This window comes from Chiloscyllium punctatum, chromosome 20 (assembly GCF_047496795.1).
Source record: "Chiloscyllium punctatum isolate Juve2018m chromosome 20, sChiPun1.3, whole genome shotgun sequence".
Classification (NCBI taxonomy): Eukaryota; Metazoa; Chordata; class Chondrichthyes; order Orectolobiformes; family Hemiscylliidae; genus Chiloscyllium; species Chiloscyllium punctatum.
In genome coordinates this window covers 41105852-41129391 of record NC_092758.1, presented here as the reverse complement: position 1 = coordinate 41129391, position 23540 = coordinate 41105852, and the positions used below count along the sequence as shown (strand labels likewise).

At 42.0% G+C, this 23540-nt stretch overlaps 1 protein-coding gene across 4 annotated transcripts in view; it reads right to left on the bottom strand.

Moving 5' to 3' along the window:
* Positions 1-23540, bottom strand: part of LOC140492070 (myotilin-like) — a 153424-nt gene that overhangs the window by 114748 nt on the left and 15136 nt on the right. The window contains exons 1-4 of one of the 4 annotated variants that reach the window (XM_072590746.1): positions 11372-11502; positions 10675-10747; positions 1090-1219; positions 487-552 (exon numbers count right to left, since the gene is read on the bottom strand). In XM_072590746.1, the coding sequence (XP_072446847.1) occupies positions 487-552; positions 1090-1219; positions 10675-10682 (204 nt within the window). In that variant the 5' untranslated portion in view covers positions 10683-10747; positions 11372-11502. Of the gene's footprint in view, positions 1-486; positions 553-1089; positions 1220-10674; positions 10748-11371; positions 11503-23540 lie in introns of those variants that run through there. The other 3 variants (XM_072590745.1, XM_072590748.1, XM_072590747.1) reach the window with 3 other exon arrangements.

Here is a 23540-nt window from a genome sequence, read left to right as displayed (position 1 = left end):
ACACCCTCCTCTGTACACATCCGTCCTTAGATGCAGGGCCCAAAACCGCTCACAATATTCCAAATGTGGTCTAACAAAAGCCTTAGCCAACTTCAGCAATACATCTCAGCTGTTATATTCTAGCCTTTCTGAAATGAATGCTCATATTGCTTTTGCCTTCCTAACTGTCAACTGAACCTATGTGTTAACCTTAAGAGAAATCTGAACTAGGACTCCCAAGTCCCTTTATGCTTCTGATTTTGTCTCCATCATGCTGGTTACAGCTCCAGTTCATCCCAATTGCCAAGGAGATTTGAAGCACAAAAGTCAGGATGTCTATCCATCAGTTTACTGACAAAACATGAGTACTCTTCATGGGATGGGAAAATATTTGCACAGCATTGTGACGCAATATTGTTGAACCGGGTGTTCCAGGATTGAGATATGCTGTAAAAAGTGTGGTGAATGGAAATGCAACAACATTCAGATGATTGAGGCCTCTCTTACCTTTGTAAACACTGGGGCAAGTTCTGTTGAAACTCCTGAATGGGTAGTAAATGGGGTCTCTTCACTCTGTTGAAATTAAGTAAATTCAAAGTTTAAAGATTTTTTTGTAATAAATGACTCCCAAAAAATGTTGAATTAACTTTTTGTTATCCATTTAGAGGATGTTTCAACATCAGAAGAGCCATAAATGATGACTTTCTTTCAATGTAATGTGCAAATATTATTTAAAGTTGCTGCGTCATTTGTTTCTTGACATATGAAAAAGAACATTTGAAAAATACACATTCTAAAGATTCTGGCTCTTTAATACAGTTTTACTGATCTAAATTTGGTAGTTACATCCAGAGTAATTCACATGAGAATTTTATTTTTAATTAACAAAACGGAATGATTTCACAAAAATAATTTAGTTGTAAAGTTACTGTTTTGCACAGTTCTTGTTGTCAGTGCAATCTCATGACTTAAAAGCTTCAATTTAGTGTAAAACAAAAGTTAGTTCTTCACAATCAAATGATAATCTTGCAAAGTAATCAGAATTCTCAATTTAATGTAGTATTTTAAAATTGATTGCTGAGTTAACTGAGACATATTGTTACTCGTTACCTGCTGGGTGTTGACAGATAAAGTCTGAACAGGTTTGGAGTACATCTGGGGACTTCTCGGGCTTGCAGAACCTTCACTTCCAGAAGAAGGGGCTAAAGTTAGTGACACTGTTGTTGATTTTCTCTGCACCCTGATAGGAATCATTTTACAAAATGCATATTAATGAAGATGTTCTATGGAAATGTCAGCATTTACAATGCAATCAGTCAGTTGTGACTCTGTGCATTGTGCTTAGAGCCAGATCATTGATTTGATTTAAGCTTTACTGTCACATATACTCAAGTACAGGAGTACAATGTCGCCACACATGGTGCCATGTTAGCTATGGTACAGGGACCTAAGTACAAAGGTATCTCAGTATGAAACGTAAGTACAAGTAGTCGCATAGAGAAACAAAGTTAAAAGTAAAGCATTATCGCTGTTCTTAGAGTAAGTAGAAAAATAAAGAAATAACGTTGAGTTAACTTTACAGTCCTTCTAATAATAAGCGGAGAAATAAAAGAATAAAGGTAAACATTCAGCTGTCTTTCTTAAGTGCACTCCCTGCAAGGGCTCAGTCTCCTCTGTTTTGGCTCGCACTCTTGGAAATCTTAGGCTTCCTGCTCTCGATGCCACATTGTGGGGTCAAGCTCCCTCCAGGTGCTCAAGCACACATCTTAATGTCGTTGTTCAGAGGTGCCATTTTTCAAATGAGACATTAGACCAAGGTTGCCATTCAGGTCGATGTAAAATATTCCAGGACACTATTTTGAGGAAGAACGCTGGAGTTCCCCAGTGTTCTGACCAATATTTTTACCTCAATCATCAATAAAAACAGATAACTTAGCCACTATCATTTCTTTATGTGCGACCTTGTTGTTCTTAAATTGACTGCTTTGTCTCTTGTAACAATTATTGCACTTTAAAAAAAACTTCATAGATTCATAGAGATGTACAGCATAACGTATTGGGACATTTTGATATTGCGTGAGGTGCTATATAAATGCAAGTCTTTCTTTCGTCTTTTCACGATCATAAACATTTGCTTGGATTTATTTGAAACAATTAAGCAGTTTTTAAAATAGTCAATGTTATAAAAGTGTTTATTGCTTCCCACAGTATGGTTACCTTTAATAGATTAAATTAGTGGAACGAATGAAGGAGAAGCAGAATCCCACCCAGAATGATACACTATGCAGAGTATCCATTCAACCTTGCATGACTGTACCAGCTCTTTGAATACAACGTTCTATTATGTTCACTGCCAGGCTCTTACACCAAAGCTCTGACAATACCTTAAGTACATGTCTATATTTCAGGTCTGTGGGGAAAAATTGGAGGATCATGATTAAAATGTGAAACAACTTTTAAAAATTGCGAATATAGGGGTGAAGAAGTAAATACAAAAAAACTGAATTCACAGTATCTGAAAACAGAAAGTCATGTTTAACAGATTAGTTATAGACCCTGTAAAATGTTTGGGAGCAAATTTCAGAAAATGAGCATTGCAGGTCCCCTTAAAGATCTAAAATGACCCACATATTTTTGGTATGAGATATGCTGAATACTGTACTGGGACAGGGATAGAGCACGTGCAGTGAGTGTTGGCTGGATGTACAGAGAAAGAGATTATGGCGGCAAACAGCATGCAATGTTGATTAAATGCCAGTGCTAACACATTGATGCTCCACAGTTTTCTATTAATTATACTCAAACATGCATTTAGTGTTATGAATGACTCCACATCAGTATTATTTAAAGGAATCATCACTTCCTTTCAGGTTAATTACTGATTGATTTATAGTCATAGAGTCATAGGTCAAAGGGGACAGAAACATACCCTTTGGTCTGACCAGTCCATGCTCACCAGCATCCCAAACCAAACCCATCCCACCTGCCTGCACTTGGCCCATATCCCTCCAAACATTTCTTATTCATGTCTTATCTAAATGTCTTTTGAACGTTGTTTCTGTACCTGCATTCACCACTTCCTTTGGTGGTTCATTTGACACATGAACTATCGTCTGTGTAAAAAAATTGCTTCTGGTGTCTTTTTAAAATCTTTCTCCTCTCACCTTAAAATATGCCCTCTAGTCTTGTAAGCCCCTACCCTAGGGAAAAGACATCTACCATTCATTTATCTGTACTCCTCATCATCTAAGTGGTCACCCTAAACCTCCTACGCTCTAGTGAAAAAGGTCCCATCCTATTAGGCCACTAATATTGCCATTTTGGACTTTGCCTTGCTCTGGGTTTGTGTTGTGTCTATAACAGGGATCAAGTTTAAGTGAGGAGATTCTTCCTGAAGTGCAGGTGGTTGCACATTGTTTCTCATTGAAATTCAGGCGGAAGAACTTTTCCAGAACTTCCTGGGTCTCTTGCTGAGAAGTTTTCTCCCTTTCCTTCTCCTCCCACTTCCAACATTGGAATATTGTGTGCAATTCTGGTCTCCTTCCCATCAGAAAGATGTTGTGAAACTTGAAAGGGTTCAGAAAAGATTTACAAGGACGTTGCCAGGGTTGGAGGATTTGAGCTATAGGGAGAGGCTGAACAGGCTGGGCTGTTTTCGTTGGAGCGTCGGAGGCTGAGGGGTGACCTTAGAGAGGTTTACAAAATTATAAGGGGCTTGGATAGGATAAATAAACAAAGTCTTTCCCCTGGAGTGGGGGAGTCCAGAACTAAAGGGCATGGGTTTAGAGTGAAAGGGGAAAGATATAAAAGAGACCTAAGGGGCAACTTTTTTACGCAGAGGGTGGTGTGTGTATGGAATGAGCTGCCAGATGATGTGGTGGAGGCTGGTACAATTGCAACATTTAAAAAGGCATTTGGATGGGTATATGAATAGGAAGGGTTTGGAGGGTATGGACCTGGTGCTGGCAGGTGGGACTAGATTGGATTGGGATATCTGGTCGGCATGGACAGGTTGGACCGAAGGGTCTGTTTCCATGCTGTACAACTCTATGACGCTATCCAGTCTCTCCCCATAACGGAAACCCTCCATTCCCAGCAACATCTTTGTAAATCTCTTCTGAACCCTCTCCAGCTTAATAATTCTTCTGATTGTATAGGCGTTTTGTGCTTTGTAGAGTGCTTTCAAAGTACTAAAGTCAACAGAGTGGTTTGCCAAGTGCTGAAAGACTTTGCCTTGACTTCAAGTCTTCTGCACAAACTAGTTGCTGTCAATATGGATCAAATGGCCAGTTCTCTTCTTGGAATACAGCACGATAGGGGGAATGAGCAGAGATGATGGAGAAAGACAAGCTGTTGGAAGTGGGAGGAGAAGGAAAGGGAGAAAAATTCTCAGCAAGAGACCCAGGAAGTTCTGGAAAAGTTCTTCCGCCTGAATTTCAATGAGAAACAATGTGCAACCACCTGCACTTCAGGAAGAATCTCCTCACTTAAACTTGATCCCTGTTATAGCCACAACACAAACCCAGAGCAAGGCAAAGTCCAAAATGGCATTGGATGTGAGCTTTTAAGTTTACATGGCTACATAGCAAAAAGAACCACACAATCAGATGATCTTATAGTGAGAATCAGAAGGAAGACCCCAATGCTTTATGCATTTGGTTCCTTCAGGCTGGTGCTGGAAATATTTTCTCATATTTTGCTATCTGCAGCTTCAGCCAAGGTTCAAGACTCTTTAATCAACAAGAGCTGAGAAAATGGAACCAGAACGATCACATGGCTGTTTGAGAATTTCAGGTTTCATCATTGGCCAAGGTGCCACTGCTGCACCAATCTGCAGGCATCATGTTTCAATGCGAAGGTACACTTGAATACTAAAACAGATCCCACTTCCTCAACTGTGGCTCACGGCTACACAGAGAGTTTCACACAGGTCAAACTAATAAGGGAGTCAGAGGTTATCGGTGGTAGGTAGGAATGTGTATATTTGAGGCCAAAATCAAATCAGGTAGTGATCTTATTGAATAAAGGAGTAGGCTGAGTGGCTGAATGGCTCAGTCCTGTTTCTAGTTTATCTGTTGATATGTCCATATGCCAATGCCAACTAACCTGGCAGCAGTCATGATGATTTCCCTCTATGCAGCTCACTATTCTACCTGTATTTGAGCTACTGAAATAAACCAACGGATGGCTACAGAGAGACAAGTGTGATCCATTGAATAAATGGCTCCTGGTTCTTGCACATCTCTTGTATGAGTGACTACCATGAATATAATATACTGCCATCTGGAATGTGAGTGTGCAGGCCATTGGGAGGGCTGAAACAATACTTTAACAAACCAAACTGTTCTGGTGGGGTCATGCAGTAAATGAAGGAACGCTTGTTAATATTTCTGGTGATCTGCAGCATTCTGCACAACTCCAGGGCTTTGAGCACATTGCTCTTCCCACTGCTACACACCAAACAACTGAAGAATAGTACAAGGAACAGAATGAGGAGGAGGAAACATGCAGCACGTTTTTGCCTGGGCTGGCTTTGAACAACTCAATTGACTGTTATGCATTTGGCCCATATCCCTCTAATGCCACAATGTCAAATCCCCATTTGCCAAGTGTACCACACCTTATCTCTCATTTGTCAGTGGCCATGAACATTTCCACAACTTACAAACAAATGCTGATGCAATGCTAAGCTACATTTATAAAACAAAGCATGCCATATTGCATACAATTGTAAACTAATCTCCCTTGTGCATCCCTTGATGGCTATCTTCCACCTGTCTTTGCCTGTCCTTTTGCAATGTTAGTACATCACTGCTGGAAAGCTGCTGACTTTCAAATGGGAGGGAGTCTGAAGATGGCCCTGTAGGGTAGCCTTGGACAGCTCCGAGTTCAGAGGATTCAACTTTCAAACTGCACTGCAGAGGGCAGCTGTGTGAGCTGACTGGCAGGTAATTGTAGGGGCACAGTGTGAGGAGAATGAATACTGCCATCTTGAGAGAGGATAGCAGACTTCTGCTTCATGGAGCTACCACCTCTTCTTCTGGCATCACCTTGACAATCCTAGTAAGGTTAGGAGACTAAATGCTGGTTTGTTGTAATCACTGCATTCAATTCTGGTCCCCCTGCTATGGGAAAGATATTATAAAACTTGAAAGGGTTCAGAAAAGATTCACAAGGATATTGCTGGGGTTGGAGGGTTTGAGTTATAGGGAGAGGCTGAATAGGCTGGGGCTTTTTTTCCCTGGAGCATCAGAAGACGAAGGGTGACCTTATAGAAGTTTATAAAATCATGAGGGGCATGGATAGGATGAATAAACAAAGTCTTTTTCCCAGGGTAGGGAGTCCAAAACTAGAGGACATAGGTTTAGGGTGAGAGGGAAAAGATATAAAAGGGACCTAAGGGATAACTTTTTCACGTAGAGTGTGGTGCATGTGTGGAATGGGCTGCCAGAGGAAGTGGTGGAGACTGGTACAATTACAACATTTAAAAGGCATCTGGATGAGTACATGACTAGGAAGGGTTTAGAGGGATAATGGGCCAAATGCTGGCAAATGGAACTAGATTAATTTAAGATATCTGGTCAGCATGGATGAGTTGGACTGAAAGGTCTGTCTCCATACTGTACATCTCTATGACACTATGACCATGGTCATGATGACAGCAGTTTGAATTTGTGTAGCAGCAGTCATGGCCTGTCCATGCTCTACCTCTTCTCCCATCCCCATGGAAATTTCACTGAAGTCATCATTGACCATGGCTGTTAAACCTGAGTATAGTTAAAAATCACACAACACCAGGTCTAACAGGTTTATTTGGAAGCACTGGCTTTCGGAATGTTACTCCTTCATTAGGTGCTTCCAAATAAACCTGTTGGACTATAACCTGATGTTGTGTGATTTTTAACTTTGTACACCCCCATTCCAACACCGGCATCTCCAAATCATGAAAACCTGAGCACAGCACCCTTACCTTGACCCAGGGCAATTCACAAATGGTAGTGTTGATCATCTCCTCAGATTTCAATTGATCTTGCTTCTATTCTATTCTCTCATCTTATGTCCATCCACAACCATCTTTAAGGTATACATTCCTCTAGGTTTATCTTGAATGAGGATAATCACTTTCTGGTCTAACTGGAAGCAAATCTTGTAGAAAGTATGATCTAGTTTGTTGCATCTCTGCAATTATTTGCTTGTTACAAGAATACATTTCTGCAGAGACTGCTGGGAGGACCTGGTCTGAGGTCTCACTTCTTCAAGCTTTGTTACTCTCCACACCAGTCCTCCTGACATCATCACCGTGTGTGGTGTTTATGGCTCTCAATTAACGCTAACTCTTTCAGACCCAAGTTGCATGCTGTGTCAGTATCTTCAGGGATTATTTCATCATCAGTGGGTGTTGCTCTTCCATGCCCACCTAATCCCCTGCTAGAGTGCAGCAAGTGTGTCAGTGTGACTGCGATGCAGTTTGTTTGTGTGATATGGCTGGCAGAGTTGCAAGCTGAGAGTAGTGGGTATGAGGCTTTGAACAATGTTAAATGTGTGAAGGTGAGATAAGAATGTAAGCTTCAATTCCTCATTAACGGCCAATGTTGAGAGGTGAATGATAGGAATGTGGTGCATTGAGGAGAATCTGAGGTGATTGGTGCAGTTGTGGAATATGGCATTTGGAGAATTCACTCACTGTACCCACTGTGTAGTTGTCCTTTTTGTAGTATTGTTTCTGGGTTTTGGATGGGCTCCTGGCACTGACTGTTGTGGCTATTAGGTACCAGTGCCTTTTAAGCATTTGCCTGGAGGACTTTCTGAAACCCTGTGGTTATAGTACTTCCCTCCTTTATGCTTCCTCCACTGAAGCAGCTCTCTATCTCCCAGGTAGTGCTGCTATTCATTCTTTTCCACATTTCAGTGACATACCTATGGATGTCCAAATTGCTCTAGCTACAATACCCTTCTCTTTTAAAAGATGTCAATGGGCATTATAGTGCTAGTCCCTCATAATTGTGGGCCCCTTGCTGACTGACATCTGTAGCCATTTAGGCTGCAAACTGAAATCATGGTAATGAGCAAAGATTCACTACACCTTGCAAGTTCAGTGACTGTCCAGCCTAGCCCCCTTTATCCAAGATGTTAACCAAGCACTTCTAAGTTACAATGGATCTGCTGTACATTTCTAACATCATTAGCTTTTATTATTGAAATGCATATGTTTTGTTGATTCAAGAGTAGATTATATTTTGGTCTTTCTGGGACCTGAACTTTAATACAGCATGGAATGCTTGGCCTTCAGCTCATTGTAAGTAGTCATCGGGAAATTAGTGTGGGTTAATCTAGTCCTGCATGGGCCAACAGTATCAAACTCCCCCCAATATGGAATTAATTATCAATACCACTCCTAACTCTTTATGTGTGGGTCCAAATGATGTTTTTGAGGTGATTTTCTGAATTTCAGCACCTTATTGGAGAAAAGTGAAAGAAATTTCTGCTGCATTTTTGTTGTATCCAAATTCCAAGTATAGGGGAGCCCAAAACTAGATGGCATAGGTTTAAGGTGAGAGGTGAAAGATTTAAAAGTGGCCTTAAGGGTAATTTTTTCACACAATGGATGGTGTGTATATTGAATGGCGGATACAATTAGAATGTTTTAAGACATTTGGACAGATACATGAATGGAAATGGATCTGGACCAAATGCAGGCAAATCGGCCTAGTTCAGTTTTGGATACCTGGTCAGCATGGATGAGTTGAACCAAAGGGTTTGTTTCCATGCTGTATGACACTGTGAAATGCTACCAGATGCTGATACTGATTCTGGACACCTGAACTGAGACCTCCCACGGGTACTTGACAGTGAACGTCCCATTAATACTGTCCTAATGTGGGTCTGAATTGTATCCTGTTTTGCATATTGCCAGGCTCTCACGCATGAAGAAGGCTGGCTCCCCAGCCACTCAACTGTATAGGTTATACTGGCCACTACAGGTGGAATGGGGAACCACGTCTTACCCGAATATTTATTGTGTATTATCATTTCCCGCGTCTGGCATATCTCAAATTCCATTCCCTTTTATTTTAATATTAGCAACTGATCCAGAAGCCCAGCACAAGCTGCTCTATTCATGATAGCTGCTAAATTAGTCAAGGCTGCTGAATCTGAGGTGACAAACCGACAAAACTAATTGGGCAAAACATTTAAATTGTCCATGAAATTTAATATGAAGAAAATTAAATACTTAAGTACTGCATTTAGAAGAAAAATGAATGACAGAGTTAATCCATGAATGGTCTCGAAATACTAAAGCGTGAATTTGAATATGATTAGGGAGTGATAATATACTTGATATCAATAGGTGCACTATAATGGAGAAGCAATTAACCGAGCAAATAGAATGTAGAACTCTACAGTCAACATTATAGGCTACACGTTAGGAAAAGCTATTTCAAGCATACTGCAATCTGAGACAACATTTCAAATAGTGTGCCTGTGTCTGTTCAGGAAGGGAAACACTTAGCAAAGCAGGCAATCTGGAGAAGATGCATCATTTTTTGTCCCAAGATGCAGAAATACAATTTTAAAAAGATTAGATATGATTGAGTTTTTCAGCCCTTATAGAGAGAGATTGGATATTGATAATTCGGAAATTTTAAAACCAGACCATTAGTTCAAATCATTCTGTAATGGTGGGTCAAAGAGCATACCTTACAACCAGAATTGTAGAAAAAATATTGATGAGAAATTTACCTTTCAATTTTGACTGTAACAAACAGCTACAATTTGCATCTACATAGAGTCTTTAGCATAATAATACTTACATATATTTTTATAAATATTATCAAGCAAGTTTGACACTGAACCACAAAGAGAAACTGGCTAAATGACCAAAAGCTTGGTCAAAGAAATAGGTTTTAAGGAACACCTTAACAGGGGCAGAGGAATAGAAATAGTGAGATTCAGACAATGGAATTAGAGCCTTAGGCAGCTGAAGGCAAGGCCTTCATTAGTGGAGCAAATAAAGTGAGGCCAGAATTGGGAGGAGTGTAAAGATCTCATGAATAGTCAAGGTCTTTTCCCCAGGATAGGGGGGTCCAAAATAGAGGGCATGGCTTTAAAGTGAGAGGGGAAAGATTTAAAAGGGACCTAAGGGACAACTTTTTCATGCAAAGGTTGGTCCATGTATGAAATGAAATGTCAGATGAAGTCACGGAGGCTGATATAATTACAACATTTAAAAGGCATCTGGATGGATATATGAATGGGAAGGGTTTAGAGGGATATGGGCCAAATGCTGGCAAATGTGATTAGATCATTTTAGGATAGCTGGTTGGCATGAACAAGTTGGGTTGAAGGATCTGTTTCCTTTCTGCACATCTCTATGACCCTATGACTCTAACTTGGGGGCTTGTATAGTTAGAAAATATTACACACCCAGAGCAAACTATAGAGGGATTGGATAAAAATGGATGCATATTTAAACTCAGGATGGCACTTACCTGGGAGGCTTTGTAGTTGGTGTGTATACAGGAAGTGAATGAGAGGACATGGTATGAACTAGAACACCTGCTCATGGGCAGAGTTTTGAATGATCTCAAGTTTGAGTTAATTGCAAATGATCACCTTGACATTGTAGCCTTGACCTTGGACCATAATAGGAAATATTATTTATTCTATAATATCTTCTAGTTTTTCCATACTTACTGTGGCATGATGCTTTCTGTAATACATGAATCACAGATGTTGATTCTCTTCGCTGAATCAATTTCAGTGGCTCCTATGGAATACAATTAAATCAGGTTACAACTTCACAGAACTATTTACTGCTCCCACACAATTAAACATGTGCTACCAAAACGATTTAAAGTAAGCCATTTTAAATCTGTTTTATCACATATAGTTTGGCTTTGGTAAAGTGTTATCACTTTCAGTCGCATTCTACATTTTAAGTATTGACATAAAAGTTTAGTTCTACAATATTGTAGCTTTCTATTTCCTTCAATATTTTAAAAATATTTCCTACTTGATTAATAGGAATTTTGTTCCTATTCTTGCAGAATTTTGTTCTGCAAGAACATTTCTTTGTGTACAGCTTTTGCTGGTAATGCAATTCCAGAGAGAGTGATTGAATGAGCTAGCATTTGTCTGTAATGTCCCCAGTCTACCATTTCACCATGAAGGTTATCAAAGAGAGGTCAGGTGTACCTCTATTGATGCAACTAAACTACAATCCAGCAGCACGTATTAGGTAGAAGGAGGAATTTAACCTGTATTCCTATACCATGACATGTATTCGATACTCCAAGTACTTCCTCTACAAGTTGCAATGTTAAATTACAACACGTCTGGTAACAAGCTTAATAATGACCTTTTACTGAATTGTTTCACTTTATCTTCTAACCTTTCACTGTTGTAAATCCAACATTAGCCGTGCAAATCAAATAGCATATTTTCCAACTGGTTGTGCCACTATTAATTCTGTTCTTCCATGCACCACACTACATTAATACAAAGCAGAGAGTTGGTCTTTTTTCTATTCCTCCTCCACAGCATCTAATGGTTGGCACAGATAAATGTCTCCAATCACTCCTCTCCGCGTCATAGCAGTTCGGTTCAAATATCACTTCAGGCTGGGATTTGAATTTCCAGATCTATATTTGCTAGAGTGTTCTGTTGTTATCGGGCTGCCGAATAAATCATTTTGAACCTCTGTGTAGCTGGTTAGGTTTAAAATTTGAATGCTGGTGCAATTATTGTTTCAAACAGTTACAATAAAAATAGTATTGTATCCTTACATGTATCAGGTAGCAATATTTTTTAAAAATCTTTCTTGCAACACATTTTGGACAGTTGTTTTCAGCTTATAACCATCATATCTAAAAGCACGATATAAGATATACTACTTGCAATACGTGTTGCGCACAATAAATGTAACAGTAACTCTTGTGAAAAGGACAGAATTTGACCCCTTGTATCCGGGAGCACAATCCTTGTAATTTGAAACCACTTTAATTCAATGAGATTTTTGGATGTGTTAAACAGATGACAAAAATAGAAATCAAAACATAGATTTTAGTTAAATTTAACAAAACAACATAACACACTGAAATTTTCCAAACTCCAGTAAACAACTGTAATATTATAATCTTATCAACTGCGTCCTATTTAAAATTACAGTGAAAATGATTTTATGTTAAGCTGAATGACTTGTACCTCACATAATTGAAAGTTTTGTGCCTTATTTACATGTCGTTGCTTCCGTCGTGTTAATAATATGTGAACATGTGAGTCACAGCTAACATTAACCTCTTCTAATGTTTCATAGACCTTAGAGTTCACTTTGCTAAACTGGGATTAGTCAAACTCCAGAGCACTGCATGGCATTTGCATGTTGTAACATACAAACTTGTGCAGCTGTGAAAGAACATCCAACAGGCCTTTTTGGGTTTGTTATTTATTTATTCATAGTGCAACTATGGCAAATGAATAACACCCATCATGCATGACAATAAATTTGATCACTGTCGACATTCAGAAGCTTGCCATTACTTGTTTAAGATTTTTATACACTATATTCACCTTGTGGTTAGTTCCACTGGTCATTACTATATTTTGCTCAGGTTTCAAACAAACCAGCCTTTGGGCAGAATTCTCTCCTCCCAAGAAATTTAGGAAAATATGGCAAGAAATTTAAAAAATCAGAATCTCGCCATCAAGAAAAAGATTCCCGATGTTTTCCCCTTAAGATTTAAATGATGATTTCAGAATCTCATTATCGAATGACCCAATTTCCATTCATTTACATTTCATGTATAACCTGACTCCCCTCATTTAAATACCATTTCCAATTCTCTCTTCTTCCTCAAGGAAATTGATGGCCACAAATTATTGACCTGAAAGTCACGGCAGATTTCTGCTGGCTATCCTGAGCTTTATCCCAACTCTGTTTTCACCACAATTTCCATGCAGGATCTGTGGACATGATTTATCCTGCCCCACTCCCTTCATCCATGCAAGTTGGTATTAGCAAACCATCATCCTCACCACATCATCCTATCCAACTCACACAATGCTTCCAGATTTGACTTCAGAGCTCAGGGGCCCCTAATATTTGCATGCTTCTGATTGGTTACCCTGTGTGCAGGAAGGCGCACGCAGACACACACACACACTTTAAGCACGTTAACAGGATCTATCTTATGAAGCTTCATTTCTTCATACTCACTCACTTTGTGGTTTACTTGAAGGTTGACAGCTTCCGTAGATAACATTTTGTTTTAGTGAAGATGGAGAGTCAGGTGGCCTGTACTGTGTGTGTGTGTGTGTGTGTGTGTGTGTGAGAGACCGAACAGTCAAGGATGGATATGTCACCCTACAGCACTGTGCCATGGCAATGTCATTCACGCACTCCTCGGGATACGATTGCCTACGTGCAGGACAGAGGGTTGGACACCTGCCTGATCAGCCTGGACCAGGAGAAAGCCTTTGACAGGATATCACACACGTATATGAGAGATGTTCTCTCCAAAATGGGCTTTAGGGAGGGAATCTGCAATTGGATCAGACTGCTCTACACCAACATTGTCAGTGCAGTCTCAATCAATGGGTGGGAATCAGATAGCTTCCCAGTCAGATCTGGAGTCAGGCAGGGCTGCCCTCTCTCTCCTGCCTTGTTTGTGTGCTGCATAGAGCCATTTGGCGAGTCCATCAGGAAGGATGCAAGCCTGAGAGGGGTGACTATTCCTGGCAGCGCGGGCCTGCGGATTAAGGCCTCCCTGTACATGGATGATGTCGCCGTTTTCTGCTCGGATCCGCTGTCCGTGCACAGACTTGTGCATATGTGACCAGTTCGAATGGGCCTCGGGGGCCAAGGTAAACCGAGGCAAGAGCCAGGCTATGCTCTTCGGGAACTGGGCTGACCAATCCTCGATCCCCTTCAGCGTCAAGACTGACCACCTGAAGGTGCTGGGTATTTGGTTCGGGGGGGCTTGGGCGTGCGCCATGTTTTGGGAGGAACGTATCAGCAAAGTGAGGCAGAAACTGGGCAGATGGAAGCTATGGTCGCTCTCCATTGCGGGAAAAATCCTGGTCATCAGGTGTGAGGCACTGTCATTGCTGTCATGGCCTATTCCCAGAACCTGTGCCGTTGCAGTCACCTGGGCCATCTTCGAATTTATATGGAGATCAAAGATGGACCGGATCCTAAGGGACTCAATGTATAAAGATCTGGGCAACGGGGGAAAAAATACACCCAATGCCACCCTCACCCTGATGGCCACCTTTGTGTGTGGCTGCGTCAAGCTGTGTGTGGATCCCTGGTACGCAAACACCAAGTGTCACTATGTACTGAGGTTCTACCTGTCCCCGGTGTTGTGAAGGATGGGTCTGGCCTCGCTGCCGCGGAACGCTCCAAATAGTTGGACCGTTCCGTATTACCTGTCCTTCGTGGAGAAGTTAATGAAGAAAAACACCATTGACTACAAGTCCATCAGGAAGTGGTCAGCATGTAGTGTCCTTGAGACCCTTCGGGAAAAGGATCCTATCGAGCGGTTCCCTGAGCAGACTGTCAAAGCCATTTGGCAGAATGCCTCATCACCAGAACTTTCCAATAAGCACCAAGACATGGCTTGGCTGGTGGTGAGAAGGGCTCTGCCTGTGAGATCCTTTATGCATGCCAGGACTCTCAGCCGCACCGCACACTGCCCTCGAAGCGGCTGCGGTGGGAGACGAGACTGTCACACACCTCCTTCTGGAATGTGCCTATGCAGAAGAAGTCTGGAGAGGAATGCAGTGGTGTTTGTCGAGGTTCGTCCCGAGCAGCTCCATGACGCGGGACTCCATGCTCTACAGTCTCTTCCCCCAGACGCACACCGAGATGAAATCAACTGTGCCTGGAGGATCATCAACTCGGTGAAGGACGCTCTCTGGGTGGTCCGAAACCTGTTGATCTTCCAGCTGAAGGAGTTGACCCCGACTGAGTGTTGCAGACTGGCACATTCCAAGGTCCAGGACCTCGTGTTGAGGGATGTGCTGAAACTTGGGGCAGCTGCCGCCAAGGTGCGGTGGGGAAAGACCACCGTGTAACATCTGCCTGCCTAAGCACAGGGGGCCGACGCAGTAAGGGGGCTCCGCTGACCCCCCCAGCTAAATATGTGGATAGTAATCGTACAGACCTGTGTATATGAATGATTACTCTGTCTCTGTATGCCAAGAAATGGAATGTTTACGTATGTATGGCATGACCAATTGTACAGATCATCAAAATATTTTATGAATAAAGTATATTTTTGAAATATTAAAAAAGGCAATGTCACATCTACACCACATGCCAGCAGATTACTTGGCAAACACACTGCATGTGCTTTGAGCAAATGACCATGTCTCAAAGGCAAAGGGGAAGACTAGTCCTTACTGGAGTTATGGGGGACTACAGTCAGTTTAGGGTGTTAGCTGATTCAGTCGAGAGGGTTGGTCACAACCAATCAAGCACTTGGTCCTACCAGAGTCCAGGAATTCCTGTCCTTCCAGTCTGGGGCTTTGGCCACAGTCAGTCCCGCAGGTCAAGTGCATCCATCCTGGAATTACAGGCCTGTTGAGGTACTATGGAGGTATCAGTCTGGGTGGTGGACCGTGACTATTCCTGGTGTTTCACTTGATAATGGTCAATTAGCAAGTCGGGTACATCCATAGAGTCCTAGGGAAAGCAGGCAACTCTAATTTGGTTTTGGGATTCAGTGGACTGGGTCACTGAAGTATTAAATACAATGAGAGGGAACAATGCTAAACACAAGTGTAGGATCTTATAGAGGATAAGAAAGAGTGGGACTCAGAGAAGTGGGGGATTTTCACAACACAGTGGTTAGCACTGCTGCCTCACAGCGCCAGAGACCCGGGTTCAATTCCCGCCTCAGGTGACAGACTGTGTGGAGTTTGCACATTCTCCCTGTGTCTGCGTGGGTTTCCTCCGGGTGCTCCGGTTTCCTCCCACAATCCCCCAAAAAATGTGCAGGTGAGGTGAATTGGCTATGCTAAATTGCCCATTGTGTTAGGTGAAGGGGTAAGTGTAGGGGAATGGGTCTGGGTGGGTTGCACTTCAGCGGGTTGGTGTGGACTTGTTGGGCCGAAGGGCCTGTTTCCACACTGTAAGTAATCTAATCTAATCTAAAAAAAAACTTGCTATCATTCCAGTCTCTAGATGGAGGGAGTTTATGGCAAACTAGGGCAAAGCAACAAGGCTCTGGGAGTAAATTGGAGACATTAATGACAATATAAAAGAGCTGAACAGAAATGAGGAGAGGCTGAGGGTCATTGGGGACTAAACACACAAGGAATGTGAGGGATGGGGGAATGGGGTAATCAACTTACATGGCAGACAAAGCCTGTTAGTCCCTCACAAGGGCACAAAGTTGAAGCCTTGTTAACTTTGATCCAAAGACAACTATGCAATAATCATTCAAAATGGCTGCTAATGCAGTTGATTGGATGGATTAATTACTGTTTTTCTCTTCATGGGTGGTGTACAATTGTTTGCACCTGCTGGGGGAAGTTCTATTAATCATGTATCTACTAATTCCAATGCAACTCATCTGGCATCAGATTGAATTAGCAGGTCATTCACTGTCCAAGTATGTATATTATAAAACATGACTTTTAAATTGTTCTGATTAATACCTATTTGTCACATCAGTGAAGCAAATGCAATCAGACACTTATTGAAAAAAAATCACCTGAGATTAGCATTTCTGAAAAATAGCTATCACTTAAAGAAAACACTTCAGAGCTGCCACATTTACACGCTGAATTGTAAGTATGTGAGAGTATGTTTGTAATGTGTAAGGTTGCCTTTTTTGCAAGGGGAAAGCCAATCTTTGTGGCTTACTGGCAGAATTCTACTTGCCCCATTGAAGCAGGAATGTTTCAATTGTACAACATATATTTAAACTATATCAGAGCTCCTTATTCAGGCATGATATTGACCTCCTTGTGAAATCTCCTTCCCACAGTGTTAGGGCCTAACATGAGGTTTCATTATGATTGATGTGATAGTTCAGTAGTACCATTAATAAAATGTCTCTTTTGACATTCCCCACAGATTATCTGCTCATGTATCTGACATGAACATTGCCACCAGCTGAAGTCCTAGTGGTTTGCTTCAAATTCAAAGACTACACTGAAGGAGACAGCAATTAAAATGTGCCAGCAAGAACAACAACCTCCATCACCTGCTACACATCCTCCAGGGGGAGAAACAGCAACTAAAAATCCACAAGGAATTCGAGGATAATAATGCAATACCATATCTGCCGGCCTCACTGTCATTTTCTACATCTCAGCAACACAATGCAGATACAGGTTAAGGATACCCCAGGATATCATCACTGGACTGTGTCATCTGCTGGGATGGCTGGATGGCTATCAAGGTTACAGTTGGTCTTAATTTTTATGCCACCGAGTCATGAACGGTGGTGGGCCCTGACAACATTCCAGCATTAGTACTGAAGACTTGTGCTCCAGAATGTGCCACAGTCCTAGCCAAGCTGCTCCAGTACAGCTTACTCAACAATGTGGAAGATTGCCCAGGTATGTCCTATACACAAAAAGCAGGGCAAATCCAACCCAGCCACTTACCGCCCCATCACCTTGTCTTGATCTACAGTAAAATGATGGGAGATGTCACCAGCAGTGCTATCAAGCAGCACCTGCTCAGCAAGAGCCTGCTCAGTGGCACCCAGTTTGTTTTCCACCAGGGCCACTCAGCTCCTGATATCATTACAGCCTTTGTTAATCATGGACTAAAGAGCTGAACTCCTGAAATGAGGTGAGAGTCCTTGATATCAAGGCTGTATTCGGCCGAGTGTGGCATCAAGGAGCCGTAGCAAAACTGGAGTCAATAGAAATCAGAGGGAATACTATCCACTATTTGGACCCATACCTGGCACAATGGTTGTAATTGTTGGAGATTAATTATTTCAGCTCTAGGACATTTCTGCAGGAATTCCTCTGGGTAGCATCTAGGTCCAACCATCTTCAGCTGCTTCATCAATGACCTTCCCTCCATCATAAAGTCAGAAGTGGGGAGGTTCACTGATAATCGCACACTGTACAGCAACATCCTCAATTCATCAGGTAATGAAGCAGTCTGTGTTCAAATACAGCAACTTCTAGACAATATCCAGGTTTGTGCTAACAAGTGGCAAGTAGCATTAGTGCCACACAAGTGGCAAGCGTTGACCATCTCCACACAAAACAATTTAACCATCATCCCTTGACACTCAATGGCATTAATATCAATGAACACCCCACTATCAATATCTTGGGGTTATCACTGTCCAGAAACTGAACTGGACTCGCCATATAAATGCCGTGGCAACAGAGCTGGTCAGAGGCTAGGAATACGGCAGCGATAACTCACCTCCTGACTCTCCAAAGCCAGTCCACTATCTACAAGGCACAAGTCAGGAGTGTGATTGAATACTCCCACATGCCTGGATGGGTGTAGTTCCAGCAACACTGAAGAAGCTTGACACCATCCCAGGACAAAAAAGTCGGCTTGATTAGCCGGTCCCTCCACTAGCAACCCTTGGTGTCAACAGTGTGTACTATCTATAAGATGGACTTCAATAAAATCAACCAAGGCCTGACAGCATCTTCAAAACACATGGCCACTAAATCTAGAAGGACAAAGACAGCAGATACATAGGGACGCCACCACCTACAAACTCCTCCAAAAGCCACTCGCCATTCTGACCTATAAATTGCCGTTCCTTAACCATTGCTGGGTCAAAATTCTGGAATTCCCTCCCTAGTTGCATGGTGGGTTCAACTCCAGCAAGTGGAATCCAATAGTTCAAGTAGGCGAGGAATGGCAGGGGAGTTTAATTTAGGTAAATGTCAGGTGTTACATTTTGGTAAGACAAACCAGAGCTGCACTTATACAATTAAGGAGGGTCCTGTGGAGTGACTCCAAACAAAGAGACCTAGGGTGCAAGTGTATAGTTTCTTGAAAATTGAGTCATAGGTAGATAGGATAGTGAAGAACGAATTTGGAATTCTTGCCTTCATTGGTCAGTGCATTTGGTATAAGAGTTGGGATGTCATGTTGTGGCTGTACAGGACATTGATGAGGCCACTTTTAGAATACTGTGTACAGTTCTGGTTGCTCTTCTATAGGAAAGATGTTATTAAACTTGTGAGGGTGCAGAAAAGATTTACAAGGATGTTGCCAGGATTGCAGGGTTTGACTTAGAGGCTGAATAGGCTGAGGTTATTTTCCCTGGAGCATTGGAGGCTGAGGGGTGACTTTATAGAAGTGTATAAAATCAAGAGGGACATGGACAGGGTGAATAGACAAGATCTTTTTCCCAGAGTCAAGGATACAAAACTATGGGGATTAGGTTTTAAGATGAGAGGGGAAAGATTTGAAGAGAACCTGAGGGGTAACTCTTTCACACGGAGTGTGGTGTGTATATGGAACAAGCTGCCAGAGGAAGTGATGGAGGCTGGTACAATTACAATGTTTAAATGCATGTGGATGGAAATGTAAATTGAAAAGCTTTGGAGGGATAAGGGCCAAATGCCGAAAAAACGGACTAGGTCCGATTGGGATGTCTGGTTGGCGTGGGCCAAAGGGTCTGTTTCCAAGCTGTAAGACTCTATGGCAGCTCACTACCACCTTCTCAAGGACAACTAAGGGTGGCAATAAATGCTGGCCCACTCAGCAATGCTCAAATCCTGTGAATTATTTTTAAAAAATGTTTACATGCTAGTCAATTGGAATTGTAAAGCATGGCTACTTAAACGTTGTTAACATGATCAAGTCATCTCATTTCACAGCAAGTACTTATTGCTACAGAATCTATAGATCTGGATGTTGACATTTATTAGCCACAAAGGTTTTGTTCCTTCCGCTGCACCTGGTTATAATTGGAACCATATGAAAGAAATTAAGACAGTAATGTGATAACTTATAAACAAAAATTGTTATTTCTGTCACACTTAACTTCAATTTGAGCCACTTTCAATAAATAAGATCACAATATTCATGTTTACAAGATACAGTTCACACAGTTAAATGTTTGACAATAATTGAAAATCAGACATTTCACACAGCTTTAGTTTGTCACCATCCTGCCTCGTAGACCCTTGTACTATTTTTATGCTCTATCAATCATATTAAATTTAGAACTTCGCTTTGAAAGTTTTTACTAAGGTTTAAGTGTGCTACTAATACCTTTTGTGCCCAGGAGTTGTAATTATAAAGTGCTTCTTGAAATCAAGGTAAATGATGGAATAATTCTAAACTGGATTGAAAAAAGCTCTTGTACTGTTTGATAAATAAAAGAACAGCTTCTTCTTACACATTCTTTTGATATATGGCTGTAATTTGTCTCTTGGTTTGCCAAGGAGACAGGCAGATATTTATAACAGCTGCAACAGTCTTCCAGCTCCTTCTCTTGGCTGTGAACCAGGGAGAATGTCAACCAACCACAAACTTCAATCTATAATGTGACTGAAGGAACTGCAAGAAGCTGATTACTTTGCAATCCAGTCTTCTGAACCATTCTTTCTTTTCTGTTTGGACATGGCAGGTTGCTGCCATTTTACTTCCAGGGTAACAAATTTCAAGAGCATTAAAAACTTTACATCTCACTCATATCTTGCATAACTATGTTTTGTAAGATATTTAATTCTTCGTGGACTGCTTCTCAATTTCAGGACAGTTATAATTAACAAATATCACCTAAGGGATTGCTTTTGTAAGTCATATGGTGTTCAACCTTTTAGCGAGAGTGATGTTAGACAACCTAGTGTAGGATGTAACTTTCTGTTGCTAAGATGTAGCTATTTCCAACTGCACTCTAGCCCTTAAATTTAGTAAGAGCTTCAGCCCTTCAGTACTTAGTATCCTCAAGCCAATTTCAAGTTTGTTGCCGGTGAGGGAAGGTTCCCTTTTGTCATATGTTTTTAAACTTTCTTCTTACAAGATAACAATAACAAAATAGTTCACACATGCTGGTCACAGGTAGTTCTGGTGAGACTGGTGGCTGCAGTTGTCTTCACAGGTCCTACTGAGAGCATGGCACTGAAAGAATGTTCCAGTTAGCAATTTTCTGCACTATGTCGTGATTCACTGGGGTAGCACACTGAAAGACAAACCCTGCTATTCCCAGAATCATCAGAAAAGTTGAAGATGTTAAAATAAGTCCACAGAATTCCCCAATTTACCTGATTTTCAGAACCGGATTGACAGTAAGCATGGGCCAGGATTCTGTACTAAACAAGAATTACTATATCTTACAAGTAATTTGAACCTAGGTACAAGCAAATAGTTATAAACCATAGCATATAGCATCGGTGGCTCAGTGGTTAGCACTGCTGCCTCACAGCGCCAGGGACCCAGGTTCGATTCCTGTGTCGGGGCCACTGTCTGTGTGGAGTTTGCACATTCTGCCCGTGTCTGCGTGGGTTTCCCCACGTAGGATAGGGGAATGGGTCTGGGTGGGTTACTCTTCGGAAGGTCGATGTGGACTTGGACCAAAGGGCCTGTTTCCTTTAGGGAATCTAGTCACTACAAATTAAAACTCTAATCTCCTTATCAACTCCCCCTTAAGCACAAACACACATAGACAGGAAAAAGTAATTAGGGGTGAAGGAGAGCTGGAAGGCAATTTAGTGGATCCTGTTCACGAATTGCTGAGATCATCCGATGATTCTTATACTCGTCAGTACTTTGCTTTCCAATCATCTTTTTGCAGATGCTTCCCCTGATTTGCAAGAGACACACAGTGGGTGGTTCACTTAATAAAAGTCCCTGACTTGTCACATTTTACAACAACTGCTGAAGCAAAGATGAACCAGTTTGCTTCAGTTTTAAAATGGATTTTACTGCAGAGAACAGAGACACAGTTCCTGTATTGGTGGAGATCAGAACACTTCTCGCTGTATTGTGAGCATTCAGTTACCTGAGAACCAATCACATGGTTGTGGGCAGACAGAACTTCTTTTGATATTAATAACTGGTCACTAGTCCATTGATCAATCAACTTCCTCCGGGTGCTCTGGTTTCCTCCCACAGTCCAAAAATGTGTGGGTTAGGTGAATTGGCTATGCTAAATTACCCGTAGTGTTAGGTGAAGGGGTAAATGTAGGGTAATGGGTCTGGGTTGGTTGCTCTTCGGAGGGTTGGTGTGGACTTGTTGGGCCGAAGGGCCTGTTTCCACATTGTAAGTAATCTAATCTAATCTAATCTAATCTAATCTAATCTAATCTAATCTAATCTTGTTGCCACCCATCTGTATACAAAGCCCCTTGGCTCTGATTTGTCTGCAACCACTTCAATTATTGCTTGTTCAAACAACTGTTTACACAATGGGAGAAAGTGAGGACTGCAGATGCTGGAGATCAGAGTCGAGAGTGTGGCGCTGGAAAAGCACAGCTGGTCAAGCAGTATCGAGGAGCAGGAAAATCGATGTTTCAGGCATAAGCCCTTCATCAAGAATGAGGCTTGTGGGCCCTTCACTGTTTTACACAATGCTTGTAGTAAGGGTCAGGTTACTTGTTTTTCAAGACATGCAATGATCCTTTAAAACACTGGTTTTAAAATAGTCTTTTCTTATTTCAGCTCGCAATTTTAAAAAGTACAAAAAGCTTTACAAGGACTGGAAAGTTTGAGTTACAGAGAAACCTCATTTCCCTCTCTTCTAATGTCATTAGCACCACAATGGAGCTTAACATCTGATGCTCATTCTCCTCTTTCAGAATTGCAGCAGCCATTCACGACATCCTTGACTTTGGTACCTGGGAGGCAACACTCTGGAGTCACCTCTATGGCTACAAAAGCAACTGTCTATTCCCCTCACTAACAAAAGCCCTCCCACTATTGTCCTTCCACACTTCCAATCCCCCAAGCAGGTGGACCACCCATAGTCCTATGGCCTTGGCTCTGACTGGTGTCTACAGAGAAGCCTTCTCTCACACTATTTTCCGAGGCCAATAAACGGTTTACAAGTGCGATGCACATGGGAGGTTCCCTCACTATCTGCCTGGTCCCCTTCTTCTGTCTTGCAGTGACCCATTTCCTCTCTACATCGTGGCCCTGTCCTACCCATGAACCCCTCATCGTCATCAATCCACCATAATGCCTCCAGTTTCCACAAGCCCCGATGCTCAAAACTTGAGTTGCTCCAGCCGGAGCCACCATCTGTATACATGGTCACCCAGACTGCCAGGAGGAAGTGACATATGCAGATATTGGAAACCAGAGTCAAAATGTGTGACACTGGAAAAACAAAGCAGGCCGGACAGCATCCAAGGACCAGGGGAATCAACATTTCAGGCATACCCCCTTCATCAGGAATATGTAGGGGGGTGTTGGGAAGGGGGCTGAGAGATAATAGGTGGGGTGGGGGTGGGGTTGAGGCAGCTGGGAAAGTGATAGGTAGATGCAGGTGGTGGGGGGGTGATGGTGATGGGTCAGAGGGCAGGGTGGAACAGATAGGCTGGAAGGAAGATGGACAGATAGGACAGTTCAAGAGGGTGGTGCCGAGTTGGAAGATTGGACCTGGGATGAG